General features: G+C 42.4%; 1 protein-coding gene across 2 annotated transcripts in view; it reads left to right on the forward strand.

Moving 5' to 3' along the window:
- The window catches only part of NLK (nemo like kinase), a 470,815-nt gene that overhangs the window by 315,162 nt on the left and 133,733 nt on the right, over nucleotides 1–21,920 (forward strand). For both annotated transcript variants that reach the window (XM_030222228.1, XM_030222230.1), the window contains exon 5: nucleotides 7,313–7,398. In XM_030222228.1, the coding sequence (XP_030078088.1) occupies nucleotides 7,313–7,398 (86 nt within the window). The remainder of the gene's footprint in view (nucleotides 1–7,312; nucleotides 7,399–21,920) is intronic.

The raw sequence follows: 21,920 nt of genomic DNA on the forward strand, positions 1-21,920 counted from the left end.
GTATGCTTTATGAAAAGTAAAATAAGATGATTGATATATTGCCGCTGATTTTGTGAGTGTTTTAGACCAGAATTTAGGCCAATCAATTTCAGCTGAGCACAAGCCTAGTTCTTTCTCCCAATATGATTCCAAAGTATTTATGCAATTGTTATTTTATTATACAAAGTAGACACTCTTTTTTCCCCCATAATTATTTGTTGCCAAAGGGATGTGAATTCTGTTGTAGAAGCCTTTAAGGTTCAATAGGGACTGAAAAGAGGATATATAAGAAACAGTTTGTTTCTATAAATTAGAGTGCACTGGTGGTAATTTAAATAGTAATGCTAGAGCATCTTGAGAGAGTAGTTTATTATTAATAAATAACTGTACTTATGATGGAGCTTCATATTTAATATCTGATAACATGTTAAGGTTTGCTTTCTGAAGAGCCTGCTTTTCTTCTTTCAAAGTTTTAGCTTTATAGATATTTCCTTGCACACTGAACTGCAGGCCAAATAGGAATAGCCAGGGATACCACACCACCTCCTTTTGTAGAGTCTGTGTTACTATATGCATCCTCTGTAACACTGTAAAGTCATGGTAGAGACATCCCTATATACCTCAGTAGGTTCTCCTTTCCACTTAATTTGTCCCATCTTTCTGGTCTTCCAGATAATCAGATCTCTAATAGTGTAGGTATGTAAAGAGGCCAGTATATGTTGGGATGTATTGGCTCGGTGTGGGCCTAAAGTCCTATTCACTCTTTCAAACTTAATAGGTCAGTCGATCTGTGTTCATTCTGGGTCATACGCAAGTATTGAAGCGCAAATCTCACGCACCATTTCCACACAGTTTTCATCATCTTGTTCTGTGAGATCCCGGATCCGCAAATTAGTTTGGCAGGATCGGTTCTCCAGATCTTCTATACAATCCATAATAACTTTGCAAGGTCGGCTTAATATTCATCCAGTCAGTTCTCAGCCTCTTCCACACGATGGGCCACATTGAGTAGATCTGATCTCAGATCTTCAAGCTTGTCTTTTAACTCGAACATATTTGTACCAAGTTTCTGTTTTAACTCCTGTTTAAGGTTCGATAGCATCTTTTTAAACTCTGGTTTTGTACAAGCAGAGGCTACCCTTTGCTGTTCCACAAGGTCTACAGGTGTGGTCTGCTCATCAAGTGTACTCGTTCTCACTGGTTCACTCTCTGCCATATTTTCTGCAGGCTGATCACTACCTCTGTCTTTTCCAGATGAAGGAAAGTAAGTTTTAACGTCTGTCAGTTTCTTTGTAGGCATTATGCATATATGTGTAGAGCACTTCATGTTCAACAGTATGTAAAATCCAATTGTAAATGTTGGTAAAATAAGGTGAATGGAATGCAATTATTAGTCTGCCACAGGGAGCCCTGTATTCATGCAGCCATTTGCTGCTGATGTCAGTGCGAAGTCCCAAGTTCTTATTTAAGGTACTAACACATTTCCATGTGCATGAGGAAATAGGACCTCTTACGTTCTGTCCAAAACCACACAGAAATCCATGCATAAAGGTCCTCCATATTCTGGACTGCAAATGAACTCTTGCTTTTTATGTTAAATGACTCCGTCAGAAAGCCTGTGCAACTATTTCTCTCTTTCAACTCCAACAGACTTGGCTTTCCAACTTTAGCTAATTAGCTAGCATCCTGCATCCAACCTTTTGCTCTATGAATCACAAGCTTCAGATACAGTAGTCTCCTGAAATCTGCTTCACTGGATTCCATATCCAAAGCAGCAACTTGGACCTTGCTTCATACCTTTACTTCACACTACTGTTTGGACCAGGTGCATTTGGTCCAGCTGTGCTGGTCAGCCTATCCATGTCATGTTGCAACTCTCTCTGCTTTTGATGAGTGAGCTAGCAATGGATAATATATAAAGAGAGGAGTATCCCTGAGCTTGGGAGTCACCCACTTCTGTGCTTGACTCAGTCCTACTTGTTGATGGAAGAAGCATTGTTGCTTACTTGTAGCAGATGTTTTCTGTAGACAGCAGGACAGACAGCCGGCGTGGTTGAAAAGTGAGGTGAAGGAAGCTATTAGGGCTAAAAGAAACGCCTTCATAAAATGGAAGAAGGAACCGTCTGAAAATAACAAGAAGCAGCATAAGGAGTGTCAAAGCAAATCAAGATGCAGATAAAGAAGGCCAAGAAGGATTACGAAAAAAAGATAGCATTAGAGGCAAAAAAACATAGCAAAATTTTTTTGGGTATAAAAAGCAGGAAGCCAGAAAAAGAATCGTTTGGGCCGCTGGATGACACAGAGGTAAAAGGGGCGATCAAGGAAGACAAAGACATAGCGGAGAGATTGAATGAATTCTTTGCTTCGGTCTTCACCGAGGAAGATTTGGGTGGGATACCGGTGTCGGAAATGGTATTTCAAGCGGACGAGTCGGAGAAACTTACTGACTTCACGGTAGACGTGGAGGACGTAATGGGGCAGTTCAGCAAACTGAAGAGTAGCAAATCTCCTGGACTGGATGGTATTCATCCTAAAGTACTGATAGAACTGAAAAATGAGCTTGCAGAGCTACTGTTAGTGATATGCAATTTATCCTTAAAATCGAGGGTGGTACCGGAAGATTGGAGGGTGGCCAATGTAACACCGATTTTTAAAAAAGGTTCCAGGGGAGATCCGGGAAATTATAGACCGTTGAGTCTGATGTCGGTGCTGGGGAAAATGGTAGAGGCTATTATCAAAAACAAAATTACAGAGCACATCCAAGGACATGGATTACTGAGACCAAATCAGCACGGCTTTTGTGTGGGGAAATCTTGCCTGACCAATTTACTTCAATTCTTTGAAGGAGTAAACAAACATGTGGACAAAGGGAAGCCGGTTGATATCGTGTATCTGGATTTTCAAAAGGCGTTTGATAAGGTACCTCATGAAAGGCTACAGAGGAAATTGGAGGGTCATGGGATAGGAGGAAAGGTCCTATTGTGGATTACAGGAAACAGAGAGTGGGGTTAAATGGGCAGTATTCACAATGGAGAAGGGTAGTTAGTGGGGTTCCTTAGGGGTCTGTGCTAGCACCGCTGCTTTTTAACATATTTATAAATGATTTAGAGATGGGAGTAACTAGCGAGGTAATTCAATTTGCTGATGACACAAAGTTATTCAAAGTCGTTAACTTGCGACAGGATTGTGAAAAATTACAGAAGGACCTTACGAGACTGGGAGACTGGGCGGCTAAGTGGCAGATGACGTTTAATGTGAGGAAGTGCAAGGTGATGCATGTGGGAAAAAAGAACCCGAATTATAGCTACGTCATGCAAGGTTCCACGTTAGGAGTTACGGACCAAGAAAGGGATCTGGGTGTCGTCGATAATACACTGAAACCTTCTGCTCAGTGTGCTGCTGTGGCTAGGAAAGTGAATAGAATGTTGGGTATTAGGAAAGGTATGGAAAACAGGTGTGAGGATGTTATAATGCTGTTGTATCGCTTTATGGTGCGACCGCACCTTGAGTATTGTGTTCAATTCTGGTCGACTCATCTCAAGAAAGATATAGTAGAATTGGAAAAGGTGCAGTGAAGGGCGACTAAAATGATAGCGGGGATGGGACGACTTCCCTATGGAGAAAGACTAAAGAGGCTAGGGCTTTTCAACTTGGAGAAGAGACGGCTGAGGGGAGACATGATAGAGGTATATAAAATAATGAGTGGAGTGGAACAAGTGGATGTGAAGCATCTGTTCACACTTTCCAAAAATACTAGGACTAGGGGGCATGCGATGAAACTACAGTGTAGTAAATTTAAAACAAATCGGAGAAACCTTTTCTTCACCCAACGCATAATTAAACTCTGGAATTTGTTGCCGGAGAACGTGGTGAAGGCGGTTAGCTTGGCAGAGTTTAAAAAGGGGTTAGACGGTTTCCTAAAGAACAAGTCCATAAACCACTACTAAATGGACTTGGGAAAAATCCACAATTCCAGGAATAACATGTATAGAATGTTTGTACGTTTGGGAAGCTCGCCAGGTGCCCTTGGCCTGGATTGGCTGCTGTCATGGACAGGATGCTGGGCTCGGTGGACCCTTGGTCTTTTCCCAGTGTGGCATTACTTATGTACTTATGACTGATCAGGCATACAATGCCTCCCACATTTCTGAGAACTTCATGAGCTATGGAACTAACTAAAACATTCAGGAAACTGCTGCACATTGGAAACTTTCCACTTAGTTCTGAGCTCTTGGGGGCCAATTCTCAAAGCTGGGTGATAAAGCCCACAACATGACAAAACTGCCAAAAAATAGCTGAAGAATGCTTGAAGGAATCAGTATTAGAGCTGTACCGAATAGCATATTTTACTATTGGACCGAATATGAATAATGGAAAATATTATTTGACCAAATAAAATAATGAGCATTGGGCTTTAACATAACAAATAATAAAAGAATCAATGTGAAATCAGAGATCAAGTGTTTTTTTTTCAGTAGGATTTAGTACAGTAGAGCCCGAATTATTTGTATTCAAATTTAAATCACTATTCCGCTAAATATGAATACAAATATTTGGCACAGCCCTAATCAGAACAAAAATATGTTTAATTTGCGCTGGTAAATTGAAAGAAGGGGGAGGAAAGTGCCTGGCACGTGCTCACAAAAGTTTTGTAGTGAGCACGGCCCTTGTGTGTATGCCCAGACAAAACCAGAAGTACAAGCACACATTAGCAATGTTCTGCACCTTTAAATATGAGCTTTTCAAAAAAATGTTTCACTTAAATTTTCAAAAGGATCAAATTTAAGCACAGAACAACAAATGTTGATGTGTGCTTTCACTTTCGATTTTGCTTGGACTCGCACACATGCTGTTTCTCATTTTCAGCGCTTGAAACCTGCAAGGGCTTCCTTCCACTTGCAAAAGAGGACAAAACCCACAGTTTTCTTTTTTATTACATTTGTACCCCGCGCTTTCCCACTCATGGCAGGCTCAATGCGGCTTACATATTATATGCAGGTACTTATTTGCCCAGAGTCACAAGGAGCTGCCTGTGCCTGAAGTGGGAATCGAACTCAGTTCCCCAAGACCAGAGTCCACCACCCTAACCACTAGACAACTCCTCCACCCATATGACAAATTGATAAAACTTTTCCTCGTGGTATGTTTTCTGCATTAAAGGCCTTCATTTGCTTCTTCACATTGCAACGCTGCCATCTGAGCATTTCAATACAATTTGCGGCAGTGTTCAGCGTGTATCTTAACACTCACGCTCCAATCTTTTGATCATTCTACACACAATAACATGCGCAAATCAGGCACTAACTTTTTTTTTTTTACTACTGGCGTTAGGCTTTGGGCATGAGCCGTGGGAGAGCTATTCTGTCCTGGCAATGTGCGATGATGTCACCCACTTGTGTGTCTGATTAATCCTGTTATCTAAAGAAAACAGGTGTTACAAGTAACCAATAATGATATTGTTTATATGTGATCAGGTTTAAAATTAATGAAAGTCTAAGAGCAAGGCAAGAGATTTTTTGCAGTCTTTCACCAAACAAAACAATATTACAGCCATACAAGAATGAAACTAATGTGGTACAATTACGTTTAAACCGTCAACTGCCACAAAGAAACTTAATTTACAGATGTTTTTGTGTATGAGGGCACAAATTCCATATAAGATTAAGCTTTATAAGATTAAAATATCTGTTTGAGAAACTTTTAGTTCCCAAGTCTTTCAGGGTTTAGTATCTTTTTGTCTCTTGTGGCAGGACTTAATAGGAAAGTGCTTTCTGTCACACATGCTTGGTTTGTGAAAATGTTACATAGGAAATTCTAAAGAGAGTTTCTACAGAAGTGGTTTACAGCCACTCTGATAAGCATGGTACAACTTTGTATTTAAAGAACATCTGTTTTGCCAGTGTAAAAATGCCAAACTGAATTCTGCTTTCCTAAGATTTTCATCAGCACCTCTCAGTTAAATTGTATTTGCAAATCTGTTTTACTGGAGCAGACCTTCTCTACTAATATGAATAAATAGCAACCTTTATCATAGTCTAAACTTATTTCTTATGACAGTCACCCACAGGGTTTGTGACATAATAGGAAAGAAGGTCTGCTGATATAATATATTTATTGCCAATTATCTTACTGTTTACAAGATTGTTTGGGCAGTTACAATAAACAAATGAATATAATTGCATCAAATATTTCCAATGCAGTATAGTGGCTATAAAAAATCTAAGTCCTCCTGAACATTTTTCTCATTTTTTTTTTGGCAGTGTGTTAAAATTGCCTGCATTCAGATGATAAGGTTTCTTCAACTCACCACCACCACCATGTTCTATACATTTCAGAGTAGAGAGTGTTTCACAGGGGACCATAAATACTCAAAAAAACAAAACTGAAATACAACATTTGGATAAGACTCCCCGCCTCTGAGTCAGTACTTGGTGGAAGAACTTTGGCAGCAATTACAGTGTTGTGATAGGTCTCCACCAACTGTGTGCACCTAAATTTGTTATTAGACCAATCTTCTGTACAAAACAGTTCAAGCTTTGTCAAGTTCTTCGTAAAAGATTAATGGACGTCAAATCAAGTCATGCTGAAAAGTTTTGATTGGGTTGAGGTCAGGGCTCTGACTGGGTCACTTACGGACATTTACCTCTTTGTTCTTTTGTCACTTCATAGTAGCTTGTGTGTCTTCTGGATTCTTGTTGTGCTGAAAAGTAAACTTCTACCTCACTTTCAGCTTTCTTGAAGAGACAGCAGGATTTCATTCGCTCTCCTAGCCTGACAGTTGTTCCAGTTCATGGCAATGGAATTTAACATAGGTAGTTACACCAGAGCTTAAGTATTTAAGGTCACTATAGAAGTTCATGGAGGAGAAACATATTTTTTGCTTGTCTGTTGTCAGATAGATATGTGGATACAAGTTTTAATATATTTTACATCAGGCTATAAGGCAACAAAAGGTGAATATATTAGAAGTGGGTATCAGGATCAGAAGTTCAAAATATGGGACCCTAGCAACAATCTTGGAAAGGCCCCCAGAGTGAGAGTCATTTATTTCAGAATATTTTGGAGCAATTTCAAGTGGTCCCCCTTCTTCCCTTCATTGGACTTTTTTTGGCAGAATTTATGCTACTGAGGTGTAGACTTTCTATAGCCACTGTACCTACCCTCTTTAATACAGTTCCTTTTTCCTTATCGAAAATGTTGTGATTTCATTATTTATTATCTGATTACTTATTGAGAATATATTCCATAATTTCAAGGTGATTGCATCTCTAGATTATAAAATATTAGGCATTTGCTATTAACATTTGTTTTGTTTTTCACATTAATATTTCAGGTCTGAAATATCTTCATTCAGCTGGCATTTTACATCGAGACATTAAACCAGGGAACCTACTTGTGAACAGCAACTGTGTTCTTAAGGTTGTCCTTTTTGTTTGAAAACAAATAAGTATATACTAATTCAGGTCCTCATATGCCAATTTCTAAGAACAAAATTGTTATCATGCTTTCTTTATATTTCTGGATTCGCTGAACATATAGCAATCTCAATTTGGGTATATGTAGATTGGTGTGGAATACAATAGTGAAGGTAAAAGCTGATCAATCTGCTTTATGAATTTATAGGTTCTTAAACTGCTGTATCATTGAATTACAGGAGCTTCTTTCTTCTTTCATATAGATGGTAAAAGCCATCTACCAATTCATGTAGTTAAAATTTGTCTTTAGCCATATAAATGTACCCAGATAAAAAATTCCTACCCTTTCCCTTCACCACCACCAACCAGCAAAATCTATGCACACAATCACTGTGCATGTAAAAATTAGCCATTCACAAACAGGACCAGGATAGAGGTGTCCTAGGAACAGGCTGTGTTGTTTAACTGTTTAGCACAATATTTAACACTAACCATATCTAAGTACTGCAAAAAGCCTAAATTCCGACTAGCCACTCTCCCAACTCTAATTTTAAGTGCCTTGCCTCTGATTTTGCATTTTCTCCCAACTGAAAAAAAATCAGCTTCCTCCCTCCTAATAAAAGAAAATACTCACACCCCAGTTTCCACTCCCATCTGCTCAATGTTAAAAACAGAACCGTCTGGTGGCTATCTCCTTCCTGATACCCCTTCCCTCCCGCCATAAAAAAAAAAGTGAAAAACTCCAAATACACCCCTAATTTTTCTCTGAGGCCACACTCCAAAAGATCACCTAATTAAGCCGGGAAGAAGAGAGTGAGGCTTACTCTTCTCCTGGCTTTGCATCTTATTCTACTGATAATAGTGTCAGTACAGTTCTGGGCTTCAAGCCATGAAGTCAGTAAGTTTGGTATCACGAGGAGAAGGTAAATAGGAGGTAGGACGGGACACTTAGGGGATTTATTGGGGGGTAGGAACATAGGAGGTGAAATTACAACAAATTTTGACTGGCTACATACATTTAAGTAGCCAGTTATGTTCAGATGAAAATTCAGCTAAAATTAACCAGTTATCTTTGCCACTAGCAGGTGTTTGAAAATCTTCCTCTATGTTACTCTTCTGCTTCCCAAATCTGGATAATTCATTGATCTGCAAAATTCATACAAATATATATAAGAAGAAGCAAGTTTTTCCAAGTATAATTAAAATTATTATATTTGGACTAGACCAGTACACTGGGGAATTATGCACCAAATATTGAAATTTATGTAAAACTTATTGTTATGCTTTTTGACACACTATGTGAGGAAGTTTTAAAGCTACAATAGGGCCTTACGTTGTATTATTTGCCCCGTAACACGATTTTAGGACTCCAGTGCAGCTTGTCTTGCCCTAATGTGGTGATATTTAGGTCACTGTGGGTTATGTAGTAATGAGATGCAAATGCATGTAAAGCAGGTCATTATTATGTAACAACCAGAATGCAACTTACAAGATGCAGTGGATGCACACCATAAGTTATGTTATGGGTATCAGATGATGATAAAATAACCCCATCCAAAATCTGGGGTTAATTTACCATGCCAGGAGCATCAGTCCTCAATCCTGTGGCCCAGTGCTCCTGAGCAGGGGCCAATGCCATCCCCCCTCAATCAAATTTATTTATTTCAGACTTTCTATGCCACCTTTAACTGACAAGGCTGGACAAAGTGGTTTACAATTTAAAATTACATAAAGAAATCAATAGAAAAGAGCTGCAATTCATGAAAGGACAGAAATCATTCATACTAAGACAGCCAATAGTTTCTAGAGCCAATACTTAATATAGGACATAGTAGACAGGGACCCCTGGATACCCCCTACCCCAATCATGTTGTGTAAACCTGGTTAAAAAGTCTGAGACCACTGGACCATCAGGTAAAGGTCTGATAGACCCATAGTGATGGTGGAGGCCCTTTGGCGGGGGTGGGGAGGACAGCACCGGCCCCTTTAGGCTCCGGCCCTTGACCGTCAGGCCACAGCTTTGAGGTCCAGTGCTCCCAGTCCACTTAAATAACATTGCCTGTGAAGTGGCTCACAAACAGCATTATTCCTTTATCATGGTAGTCAGCAGCCTGTGGGGACTGTTATACCACTGGTTGCTGACTCTAGTGATAAATCAAGGTGCGGTAAAAGCTTGCCTTTAACCACATCTTAATAACTTCCCCTCATTGTTACATAGAACATTATAAATCCGCTTTAGCAATCAGGGGCCCAGTGTGGGTCACTGCCAAACCAAGGGGCACAGAGTGTGTTTGTTCTCTGTGCAATTATGAGTGCAGTGTATAGACTGGAGAAACTGGAGCAGTATATATGCTGCTTCAGGTGCAAAGAACACAGTAGGTATATGTGTTGCTGCTCGAGTGTACTGTGTCTGAATGTGTATATCCATTCACGCACACATTTTACACCTCAGCAGATATATACTTATAAGAGAGATAGATATAGATGTGTGTGTGTGTGTACTGCAGTGTTTTCCAAACTCTTCTCTAATGTTGACCCTATTAGTAACTGAAAATTCATGTGACCTCAGAAGGTAATCAACCAAAATTATTACTAAAAGAATATATCTCCAAATGTTGCCCGGGAGGGAAAGGTTAGGACAGCTGTTGTACTTGGTGATTCGATCATTAGGCATATAGATAGCTGGGTGGCTGGTGGACGTGAGGATCGCCTGGTGACTTGCCTGCCTGGTGCGAAGGTGGCGGACCTCACGCGTCACCTAGATAGGATTTTATATAGTGCTGGGGAGGAGACGGCTGTCTTGGTACATGTGGGTACTAATGACATAGGAAAATGTGGGAGAGAGGTTCTGGAAGCAAAATTTAGGCTCTTAGGTAGAAAGCTGAAATCCAGATCCTCCAGGGTAGCATTTTCTGAAATGCTACCTGTGCCACGCGCAGGGCCCAAGAGACAGGCAGAGCTCCAGAGTCTCAATGCGTGGATGAGACGATGGTGCAGGGAGGAGGGCTTTAGATTTGTTAGGAACTGGGCAACATTCTGGGGAAGGGGGAGCCTATTCCGAAAGGATGGGCTCCATCTTAACCAGAGTGGGACCAGGCTGCTGGCATCGGCGTTTAAGAAGGAGATAGAGCAGCTTTTAAACTAGAAATGGGGGGAAGGCCGACAGTCGCTCAAAAGAGCATGGTTCAGGATAAGGTATCTTTCAAAGATATCACCATAACAGGGAAGATAGAGTATCCTGATAGTGAGGTTGCAAAAGAGATTGTAGTAGATCGGGTATCTTTAAATAACAACAAAAATCAGACAAAAGATTGCCAATTAATACTGTCAAGTACTAAGCATGATGTACTTAGGAACAACAAACATAGTTTGAAATGTCTATATGCGAATGCCAGGAGCCTAAGAAATAAGATGGGGGAGTTGGAATATATTGCACTAAATGAAAAATTAGATATAATAGGCATCTCTGAGACCTGGTGGAAGGAGGATAACCAGTGGGACACTGTCATACCGGGGTACAAATTATATCGTAGTGATAGGGTGAATCGGATTGGTGGAGGGGTAGCATTGTATATTAACGAGAGCCTTGAATCAAATAGATTGAAAATTCTGCAGGAAACAAAACACTCCTTGGAATCACTGTGGATTGAAATTCCATGTGCAAAGGGGAAAAGGATAGTGATAGGAGTGTACTACCGTCCGCCTGGCCAGGACGAACAGACGGATGCGGAAATGTTAAAGGAAATCAGGGACGCAAACAAACTGGGCAACACAATAATAATGGGGGATTTCAATTACCCGCATATAGACTGGGTTAATGTAACATCTGTACACGCAAGGGACATAGGATTTCTTGATGAAATCAAGGACAGCTTCATGGAACTAGCAGCTAGTTCAGGAGCCGACAAGAGAAGGAAAAATACTAGACTTAGTCCTTAGTGGTGCTCATGATCTAGTGCAGGGGGTAACGATACGAGGGCCGCTTGATAACAGTGATCATAATATGATCGGTTTTGATATTGGCATTGAAGGAAGTGAAACTAGGAAATCAAGTACGCTAGCGTTTAACTATAGAAAAGGTGATTACGACAAAATGAGAAAAATGGTGAAAAAAAGACTGAAAGGAGCAGCTCGCAGAGTAAAAAACTTGCATCAGGCGTGGATGCTGTTTAAAAACACCATCCTGGAGGTTCAGGACAAATATATTCCACGTATTAGAAAAAAGGGAAAAAAGACTAAACGTCAGCCGGCGTGGCTAAACAGTAAGATAAAGGAAATCATTAGAGCCAAAAAACAATCCTTCAGAAAGTGGAGAAGAGAACCAACTGAAAGTAACAGGATAGATCATAAGGAATGCCAAGCCAAATGCAAAGCGGAGATAAGGAGGGCAAAAAAGGACTTTGAGAAGAAATTAGCGTTGGAAGCAAAAATACATAGTAAAAATTTTTTTAGATACATTAAAAGCAGGAAACCGGCCAAAGAGTCGGTTGGGCCGCTGGACGAAAATGGTGTTAAAGGGGCGATCAAGGAGGACAAAGCCGTAGCGGAGAAATTAAATGAATTCTTTGCTTCGGTCTTCACCGAGGAGGATTTGGGGGGGACACCGGTGCCGGAAAGAATATTTGAAGCGGGGGAGTCGGAGAAACTAAACAAATTCTCTGTAACCTTGGAGGATGTAATGGGTCAGTTCAGCAAGCTGAAGAGTAGTAAATCACCGGGACCTGATGGTATTCATCCCAGAGTATTAATAGAACTAAAAAATGAACTTGCGGAGCTACTGTTAGAAATATGCAATCTGTCCCTAAAATCGAGTGTAGTACCGGAAGACTGGAGGGTAGCCAATGTTACTCCGATTTTTAAGAAGGGTTCCAGAGGAGATCCGGGAAATTATAGACCGGTGAGTCTGACGTCGGTGCCGGGCAAGATGGTGGAGGCTATTATTAAGAATAAAATTGCAGAGCATATACAAAAACATGGACTGATGAGACAAAGTCAGCACGGATTTAGTGAAGGGAAGTCTTGCCTCACCAATCTAATGCATTTTTTTGAGGGGGTAAGCAAACATGTGGACAATGGGGAGCCGGTTGATATTGTATATCTGGATTTTCAGAAGGCGTTTGACAAAGTGCCGCACGAAAGACTCCTGAAGAAATTGCAGAGTCATGGAATCGGAGGTAGGGTATTATTATGGATTAAGAACTGGTTGAAAGATAGGAAGCAGAGAGTAGGATTGCGTGGCCAGTATTCTCAGTGGAGGAGGGTAGTTAGTGGGGTCCCGCAGGGGTCTGTGCTGGGTCCGTTGCTTTTTAATGTATTTATAAATGACCTAGAGATGGGAATAACTAGTGAGGTAATTAAATTCGCCGATGACACAAAATTATTCAGGGTCGTCAAGTCGCAGGAGGAATGTGAACAATTACAGGAGGACCTTGCGAGACTGGGAGAATGGGTGTGCAAGTGGCAGATGAAGTTCAATGTTGACAAGTGCAAAGTGATGCATGTGGGTAAGAGGAACCCGAATTATAGCTACGTCTTGCAAGGTTCCGCGTTAGGAGTTACGGATCAAGAAAGGGATCTGGGTGTCGTCGTCGATGATACGCTGAAACCTTCTGCTCAGTGTGCTGCTGCGGCTAGGAAAGCGAATAGAATGTTGGGTGTTATTAGGAAGGGTATGGAGTCCAGGTGTGCGGATGTTATAATGCCGTTGTATCGCTCCATGGTGCGACCGCACCTGGAGTATTGTGTTCAGTACTGGTCTCCGTATCTCAAAAAAGATATAGTAGAATTGGAAAAGGTACAGCGAAGGGCGACGAAAATGATAGTGGGGATGGGACGACTTTCCTATGAAGAGAGGCTGAGAAGGCTAGGGCTTTTCAGCTTGGAGAAGAGACGGCTGAGGGGAGATATGATAGAAGTGTATAAAATAATGAGTGGAATGGATCGGGTGGATGTGAAGCGACTCTTCACGCTATCCAAAAATACTAGGACTAGAGGGCATGAGTTGAAGCTACAGTGTGGTAAATTTAAAACGAATCGGAGAAAATTTTTCTTCACCCAACGTGTAATTAGACTCTGGAATTCGTTGCCGGAGAACGTGGTACGGGCGGTTAGCTTGACGGAGTTTAAAAAGGGGTTAGATAGATTCCTAAAGGACAAGTCCATAGACCGCTATTAAATGGACTTGGAAAAATTCCGCATTTTTAGGTATAACTTGTCTGGAATGTTTTTACGTTTGGGGAGCGTGCCAGGTGCCCTTGACCTGGATTGGCCACTGTCGGTGACAGGATGCTGGGCTAGATGGACCTTTGGTCTTTCCCAGTATGGCACTACTTATGTACTTATGTACTAATATAATAAGCAGCACATTAATTGTTTCTTGCTTTCAGTAGTGTACTTGTTCAAGTAACAATTATTTCAGACGTACTCTCCAAACCTGAGACCTATGGGCTTGCAAGTTGAAACCCAGCTTTTTTTTTTTTTTTTTTTTTAGTTACATTTGTACCCTGCACTTTCCCACTCATGGCAAGCTCAATGCGGCAGGCAATGGAGGGTTAAGTGACTTGCCCAGAGTCACAAGGAGCTGCCTGTGCCGGGAATCGAACTCGGTTCCTCAGTTCCCCAGGACCAAAGTCCACCACCCTAACCACTAGGCCACTCCTCCCTCCCAGCTTCTCAAATTCTTTCTGCAGCACAGCCACTGAGCCACCAGGTTAGCTTCCCCTTTTTTAGGTGGGGGCTGTGGATAGAGGGGTTGGTAGCGCTCAAGCGCATAGTTGAGATCAGGGTGTATGTGATTAGTGATTTTAGCTGGAGACAGGATAGTAAGTGACTAGGGGTGAGTGAAGTCAACAAGAATGTATTTGGGGTCTCTGTGTGCAAAGTTATGCATCAGCGAATAGGGGTGAGTGAACGTCACCCCCTTCCTTACCTCCTCTCTCATACCTGCTTCTCTTCTGTCTCCTTTCAGTCTCTTCATCTGCTTTGCTATTTCTGAGGCTCTCACCTCCTTTCTCTCTCTTTCACTCATCCTCCCACTACAGATTCACACACTCCCACCTTCAGCTTCAATCATTCATCTGCTCTCCCCATTTCTTATACCTCCTAGGGTCACCCATCTGAAGCTCATTACGTCCCCAAGCTTTGTAGCTTGTCCCTTCTCTCAATCCTCCTCCCCAAACTATTCCCTTCTATCTCATCCATCACTGTAAGTGCAGTCTTCACTCCCCCAGCAAATCCCTTTTCTTTCAGTCACCTCTGCGCAATAACTCATCCTTTCTTCCCTCCAAGGCTCACCCCTTCACTTCTCCTCCTCATCCATTCCCCAATTTAGCCTCTCATCTGCTCCACACCCTGCTCATTTCTTCTCTTTCCCTGCCACAGGCTGTCCTTTGACAGACTCATCCTCTGATACTTTCCCCAGTTTCAGCCCCTCATGTTCACACACACACATACACACACAGTAGCAGTGAGGGGTGGCACAACAGGTTTGGGCTGGTGACGGAGACTGCATTGAGGAGGAGTGACAGATGTTGGCAGTGATGAGCTGCAGCAGGCATTCTTGGGAGCCAAATCTCAGCTGAGAGCAACTGCCTCCCTGCTTTGAGCTCTTTTCACATATAGCTTAGAAGAGAGCATGGGCTTATGGGTATGTCAATAGGTCACATGATGCTGGCTATATATGCATCTTTTTGCAACCCCCAAATGAGGATTTTAAAATCTCATTTGGGAAAAATCAGTGTATTGTTTCAAGGGTGAGAGGTGCTATATGTGTGAACAAGAGGTACCCCCTGACCAGAGGGCACTCTCTCGTCTTCCATTCTTCCTTTCTTTTCCTATGCTTTTGCCCTTCCCCAACCAACCTCATTGCTTCCCTCTGACCCCAGTGATATCTCTCTTCCATCCCCAGTCTCCATATTCTTACTCTTCCCCCAGCATATGCCTTCTGTCTCCTTCCCCATGTGCCAACAGCAGTCTCAGCCTCCCTCCCAGCAAGCCACCAGTTGCTGTCCGCTCCCAACCTCCCCTGTCCCACAGATCTTTTCTGAGTCAGGGACATTCCCAAGCCATCACAGAGAAGAGCAGCTACTCCTCAGTGTTAAAGAACTGACTGGAGATTGAATCAGCATGCTGTGTTCTGAAGCCCCTTATTAGTTCCTGACTTCTGTATGGGACTCAGGGCTTTAGAGTGGAGAGTGCTAATTTCAGTCTCCTGCCTGCAACTTAAGGTTGAAGTCCAGCTTTTCCCTCTAAGGAATTGGCCCTTGCTGGAAAGTGGTCCACAGGACATGGGAGTGTGGGAGGAAAGCAAATGCTTTGATAGAAGTTAGATATTTCAACTGTTGTGGGCCAGCAATAGAGAGAGTGTGCTGGAGTACGTAAGCACATAAGTAATGCCATACTGGGAAAAGACCAAAGGTCCATCAAGCCCAGCATCCTGTCCCCGACAGCGGCCAATCCAGGTCAAGAGCACCTGGCAAGCTACCCAAACGAACAAACATTTTATACAAGTTAGTCCCGAAATTGTGGATTTTTCCCAAGTCCATTTAGTAGCGGTCTATGGACTTGTTCTTTAGGAAACCGTCCAACCCCTTTTTAAACTCTGCCAAGCTAACTCCTTCACTACGTTCTCCGGCAACGAATTCCAGAGTTTAATTACGCGTTGGGTGAAGAAAAATTTTCTCCTATTTGTTTTAAATTTACTACACTGTAGTTCATCGCATGCCCCCTAGTCCTAGTATTTTTGGAAAGCGTGAACAGACGCTTCACATCCACTTGTTCCACTCCACTCATTATTTTATATACCTCTATCATGTCTCCCCTCAGCCATCTCTTCTCCAAGCTGAAAAGCCCTAGCCTCCTTAGTCTTTCTTCATAGGGAAGTCGTCCCGTCCCCGCTATCATTTTAGTCGCCCTTCACTGCACCTTTTCAAATTCTACTATATCTTTCTTGAGGTGCGGTGACCAGAATTGAACACAATACTCAAGGTGCGGTCGGACCATGGAGTGATACAACAGCATTATAACATCCTCACATCTGTTCTCCAAACCTTTCCTAATAATACCCAACATTCTATTTGCTTTCCTAGACGCAGCAGCACACTAAGCAGATTTCAGTGTATTATCAACGACGACACCCAGATCCCTTTCTTGGTCCGTAACTCCTAACGTGAAACCTTGCATGACGTAGCTATAATTCGGGTTCTTTTTTCCCCACATGCATCACCTTGCACTTGTTCTCATTAAACGTCATCTGCCATTCAGCCGCCCAGTCTCGTAAGGTCCTTTTGTAATTTTTCACAATCCTCTCGCGAGTTAACGACTTTGAATAACTTTGTGTCATCAGCAAATTTAATTACCTCGCTGGTTACTCCCATCTCTAAATCATTTATAAATATATTAAAAAGCAGCGGTCCTAGCACAGACCCCTGAGGAACCCCACTAACTACCCTTCTCCATTGTGAATACTGCCCATTTAACCCCACTCTCTGTTTCCTATCCTTCAACCAGTTTTTAATTCAAAATAGGACATTTCCTCCTATCCCATGACCCTCCAATTTCCTTTGTAGCCTTTCATGAGGTACCTTATCAAACGCCTTTTGAAAATCCAGATACACAATATCAACCGGCTCCCCTTTGTCCACATGTTTGTTTACTCCTTCAAAGAATTGAAGTAAATTGGTCTGGCAAGATTTCCCCACACTAAAGCCATGCTGACTTGGTCTCAGTAATCCATGTCCTTGGATGTGCTCTGTAATTTTGTTTTTGATAATAGCCTCTACCATTTTCCCCGGCACCAACGTCAGACCCACCGGTCTATAATTTCCCGGATCTCCCCTGGAACCTTTTTTAAAAATCGGCGTTACATTGGCTACCCTCCAATCTTCCGGTACCGCGCCCGATTTTAAGGATAAATTGCATATCACTAACAGAAGCTCCGCAAGCTCATTTTTCATTTCTATCAGTACTCTAAGATGTATACCATCCGGTCCAGGAGATTTGCTACTCTTCAGTTTGCCGAACTGCCCCATTACGTCCTCCAGGTTTACCGTGAAGTCAGTAAGTTTGTCCGACTCGTCCGCTTGAAATATCATTTCCGACACCGGTATCCCACCCAAATCTTCCTCGGTGAAGACCGAAGCAAAGAATTCATTCAATCTCTCCGCTACGTCTTTGTCTTCCTTGATCGCCCCTTTTACCCCTCGGTCGTCCAGCGGCCCAACGGATTCTCTTGCCGGCTTCCTGCTTTTAATATACCGAAAAAAATTTTTTACTATGTTTTTTTGCCTCTAATGCTATCTTTTTTTCGTAATCCCTCTTGGCCTTCTTTATATGCGCCTTGCATTTGCTTTGACACTCCTTATGTTGCTTCTTGTTATTTTCAGATGGTTCTTCCATTTTCTAAAGGCGTTTCTTTTAGCCCTAATAGCTTCCTTCACCTCACTTTTCAACCACGCCGGCTGTCTTTTGGACTTCCGTCTTTCTTTTGTAATTCGCGGAATATGTTTGGCCTGGGCCTCTAGGAAGGTACTTTTGAACAGCATCCATGCCTGTTATACAGTTTTTACCCTCTCAGTTGCCCCTCTATGTTTTTTTAACCGTTCTTCTCATTCTATTATAGTCTCCTTTTTTAACGTTAAACGCTAACGTATTTGACTTCCTGTGTATAGTTACTTCAAGGTCGATATCAAAACTGATCATATTATGATCACTGTTATCAAGCGGCCCCAGTACCATAACATCCCTCACTAAATCATGTGCTGCACTAAGGACCAAGTCTAGAATTTTTCCTTCTCTCGTTGGCTCCTGCACCAGCTGCTCCATAAATCTGTCCTTGATTTCATCAAGGAATTGTACCTCTCTAGCATGTCCCAATGTTACATTTACCCAGTCTATATTTGGGTGATTGAAGTCACCCATTATTATCACATTGCCCATTTTGTTTGCGTCTCTGATTTCTTTTATCATTTCTGCGTCTACCTGCTCATCCTGGCGAGGCTGACGGTAGTACACGCCTATCACCGTCCTTTTTCCTTTTCTACATGGAATTTCAACCCACAATGATTCAAAGGTGTGATTTGTGTCCTGCTGAATTTGTAATCTATCTGAGTCAAGGCTCTCGTTAATATACAATGCTACCCCTCCACCAGATCGGTCCACCCTAGCACTACGATATACTTTGTACCCCGGTATGACAGTGTCCCACTGGTTATCCTCCTTCCACCAGGTCTTAGTAATGCTTATTATGTCCAATTTTTCATTTAGTGCAATATATTCCAACTCTCCCATCTTATTTCTTAGACTCCTAGCATTTGCATATAGACATTTCAGAGTATGTTTGTTGTTCCTATTTGCATGACGCTTAGTGCTTGACACTATTGATTTGCCATCTTTTGTCTGATCTTTAGTTGTATTTAAGGGCACCTGGCCTACCATGGTCTCTTGTGTAACCTTACTATCCAGAAACCCTATCTTCCCTGTTTGTGAGGTATCCTTGCAAGATACCTTATCCCGAACCATGCGCTGTTGTGCGACTGTTGGCCTTTCCCCCATATCTAGTTTAAAAACTGCTCTATCTCTTTTTTGAATGCCGACACCAGCAAACCTGGTCCCACCCTGGTTAAGATGGAGCCCATCGTTTCGGAATAGGCTCCTTCTTCCCCAGAATGTTGCCCAGTTCCTAACAAATCTAAAACCCTCCTCCCTGCACCATCATCTCATCCATGCATTGAGACTCTGGAGCTCTGCCTACCTCTTGGGGCCAGTGCGTGGAACGGGTAGAATGTCAGAAAATGCCACCCTAGAGGATCTGGATTTGAGCTTTCTTCCTAAAAGCCTAAATTTGTCTTCCAGATCCTCTCTCCCACATTTTCCTACGTCATTGGTACCCACATGTACCAAGACAGCCGGCTCCTCCCCAGCATTATCTAAAATCCTGTCTAGGCGCCACGTGAGGTCCGCCACCTTCGCACCAGGTAGGCAAGTCACCAGGCGATCCTCCCGTCCACCAGCCACCCAGCTATCTACATTCCTAATGATTGAATTGCCAAGTATGGCAGCTGTTCTAACCTTTTCCTCCCGGTCAGCCATTGAAGATATATCCTCGGCGCGAGAGAATAGTACATCTTCTGGTGGGTGGGTCCTGGCTACAGGAGTACTTCCTACTTCACCTTCTGGGAGACCTCCCTCCTCCAGGGTAGCACAGAGGCTACCTAACGAGGTGGGACCTCTCTACAACATTCATGTAGATCTCCTCTTTGTATTTCTCTATCTCCCTCATCTCTACTAAATCTGATACTCTAGCCTCAAGAGAACGAACACGCTCTCTGAGGTCTAGGAGCTCTTTGCATCGGGCACACACATATGACATCTCACCAACTGGGAGATAATCATACATATGGCACTCAACACAAAAGACTGGATAGCACCCCTCTCGCTGCTGGACTACTGACTCCATCTTAGTGTTTTCAAGTTTCTCAATTTTGTAAGAGTTCCTACAGTATTAAGAATTTCAGTCTGATATAAAGTGATTTGAGTTTATATATTGTATGATCCTTGTAGTGACAACTAAATTAGATCCTACACTGCCTGTCAGACCCTATCTGCTACTGCATGTTAATGGGATTACTTCACTCGGTAGAAAACACAGCTCCTTCAAAACAACTCCAGCACAAAGAAAAACAATTTACCAGCACAGAATTGAACACAGTTTTAAAAGAAACTACCAGCCCCCAAATTAAAACTAGCAAGTATAGAGTAGATAAAAGAGAGGACTTAGAGAGGAAATACCCTCAGCAGTGAAAGAATAGCATTTTTTTTTCTTTGTTTTTTATGTTTGATTTAGTTGAGATATAGAGGCAGACAGTTATAAGAAGAAGCTTTAAAGAGAAAGAAATGTTTTAAAACACAGGCAGCCTTAGCCACCAAACAAACCAGCCCTGAAGATCCCCAGCAATTTCAAAGCAATTGTGTGATTCTGCATGATTCCTCTTGTCTTTGTAAATATTCACATACTTCTGCAGCACAGTCTCTGTTGCCTGGGGTGAGCTCAGTGTTAGTACTGTGCAGTGGCCTGAGGAACTGGGTTTGATTCCCACTGTAGCTCCTTGTGAACCTGGGTAAGTCATTTAACTCTCCATTGCCCCCGGTACAAAAAAAATAGATTGTGAGCCCACCAGGGACAGAAAGTACCTGCATATAATATATGTAAACCACTTTGGTTGTATCACAGAAAAGTGGTATATCAAATCCATGACCCCTCCTATCAACTCTATGCAGAGGATCTAGGCCCAGATGCACAAAACCTAACGAGCCCACAATTTGCGTTTTAAACTGGTTCCAGCCAGTTTAAAACGCAAGTAGTTCACCCCGGGCATGCACTAAGGGCATTTTCCCTGCCACGGTAGCAGGCAACGAAAACGGAATGCAAATGATTGAAAAGCTATTATAATGAGCTGCAGTACCGTTGCAGCCCATTATAATCAGATGCACTACCGTTTTTCCGATTCCCTTACCGTAGGAACCCTAACGAGATGTCTGACCTCTTGTTAGGGCTCCTGTGAGGGAATCGGAAAGGAAAAGGGCCCCCAAAAAAGGTGAAAAAGAAAAAAAAAAAAGCAGGGAGCGCATGTGAGGGGCGTCCTTTAAGGACGTACTCTCCCTGCGCTTGTGAGAGACGTTTTTTTTCGCAGTTTTTTGCTCTGCCGGCGCTCGTGTTTTTTTTCCCCCCCTTCTATTTAGTCTTCGCCGCGCCACTTACCCCTCCACAGCGAAATTTTTCTATTTTCCTGGTTGCCGGAGAATCGGGACGTCCCTTTAGATTAGGCTCCTATTCCTGGTCTCTTCAGCCAATCAGAGCGCGTTTCGCTGACAACAGCCAGCTAAGCCCGCTTTGATTGGCTGAAGAGACCAGGAAGAGGAGCCTAATCTAAAGGGACGTCCCGATTCTCCTACTCAGGTACCGAAGGACTAGAGAATGCAAGTGAGCTACAACGAGTAGCTCATTTGCATTCCCTATCGTTGATGCATTCCCGTTCCCTACCGATTCGCTATGGAATCGGTAGGGAACGGGAATTACCAATGTCTTTAATGCATCTGGGCCCTAGTCTTAAAGTTTTGGTCAGGTTTTCTGCAGAGGCAGCATTCACAGCTACTGGAGAGAGAGAGAGAGAGTCCATTCATCATTCAGTGGTGATATCTAGTGACTGAACTTATGACCTGTAATTGCAAGACTGGTGCATGGTCCCTGCCTGAGAACTGTCACTGCAATGACTGAGCTAAGTGGACTGGGAAGGGATTTAAAATAAGGAAAACGTATAGGTAGTAGTTGCACATGAAAGTTTATGGTCATATCCCAGCCCCGAGTCCAGTTCAACTGGAAGCCCAAAGAAGCAAGGGAAAACTGTTGGACTCCCAAAGTAAATTATTACAGGAACTCTAAACCACAATAGATCACCATAATTATTGGGATAAAAAGCCTTTATTTCTATCCACTCCCCTAGTAAATTGTTTATGCAATAATACAAATCA

This window comes from Microcaecilia unicolor, chromosome 13 (assembly GCF_901765095.1).
Source record: "Microcaecilia unicolor chromosome 13, aMicUni1.1, whole genome shotgun sequence".
NCBI lineage: Eukaryota > Metazoa > Chordata > Amphibia > Gymnophiona > Siphonopidae > Microcaecilia > Microcaecilia unicolor.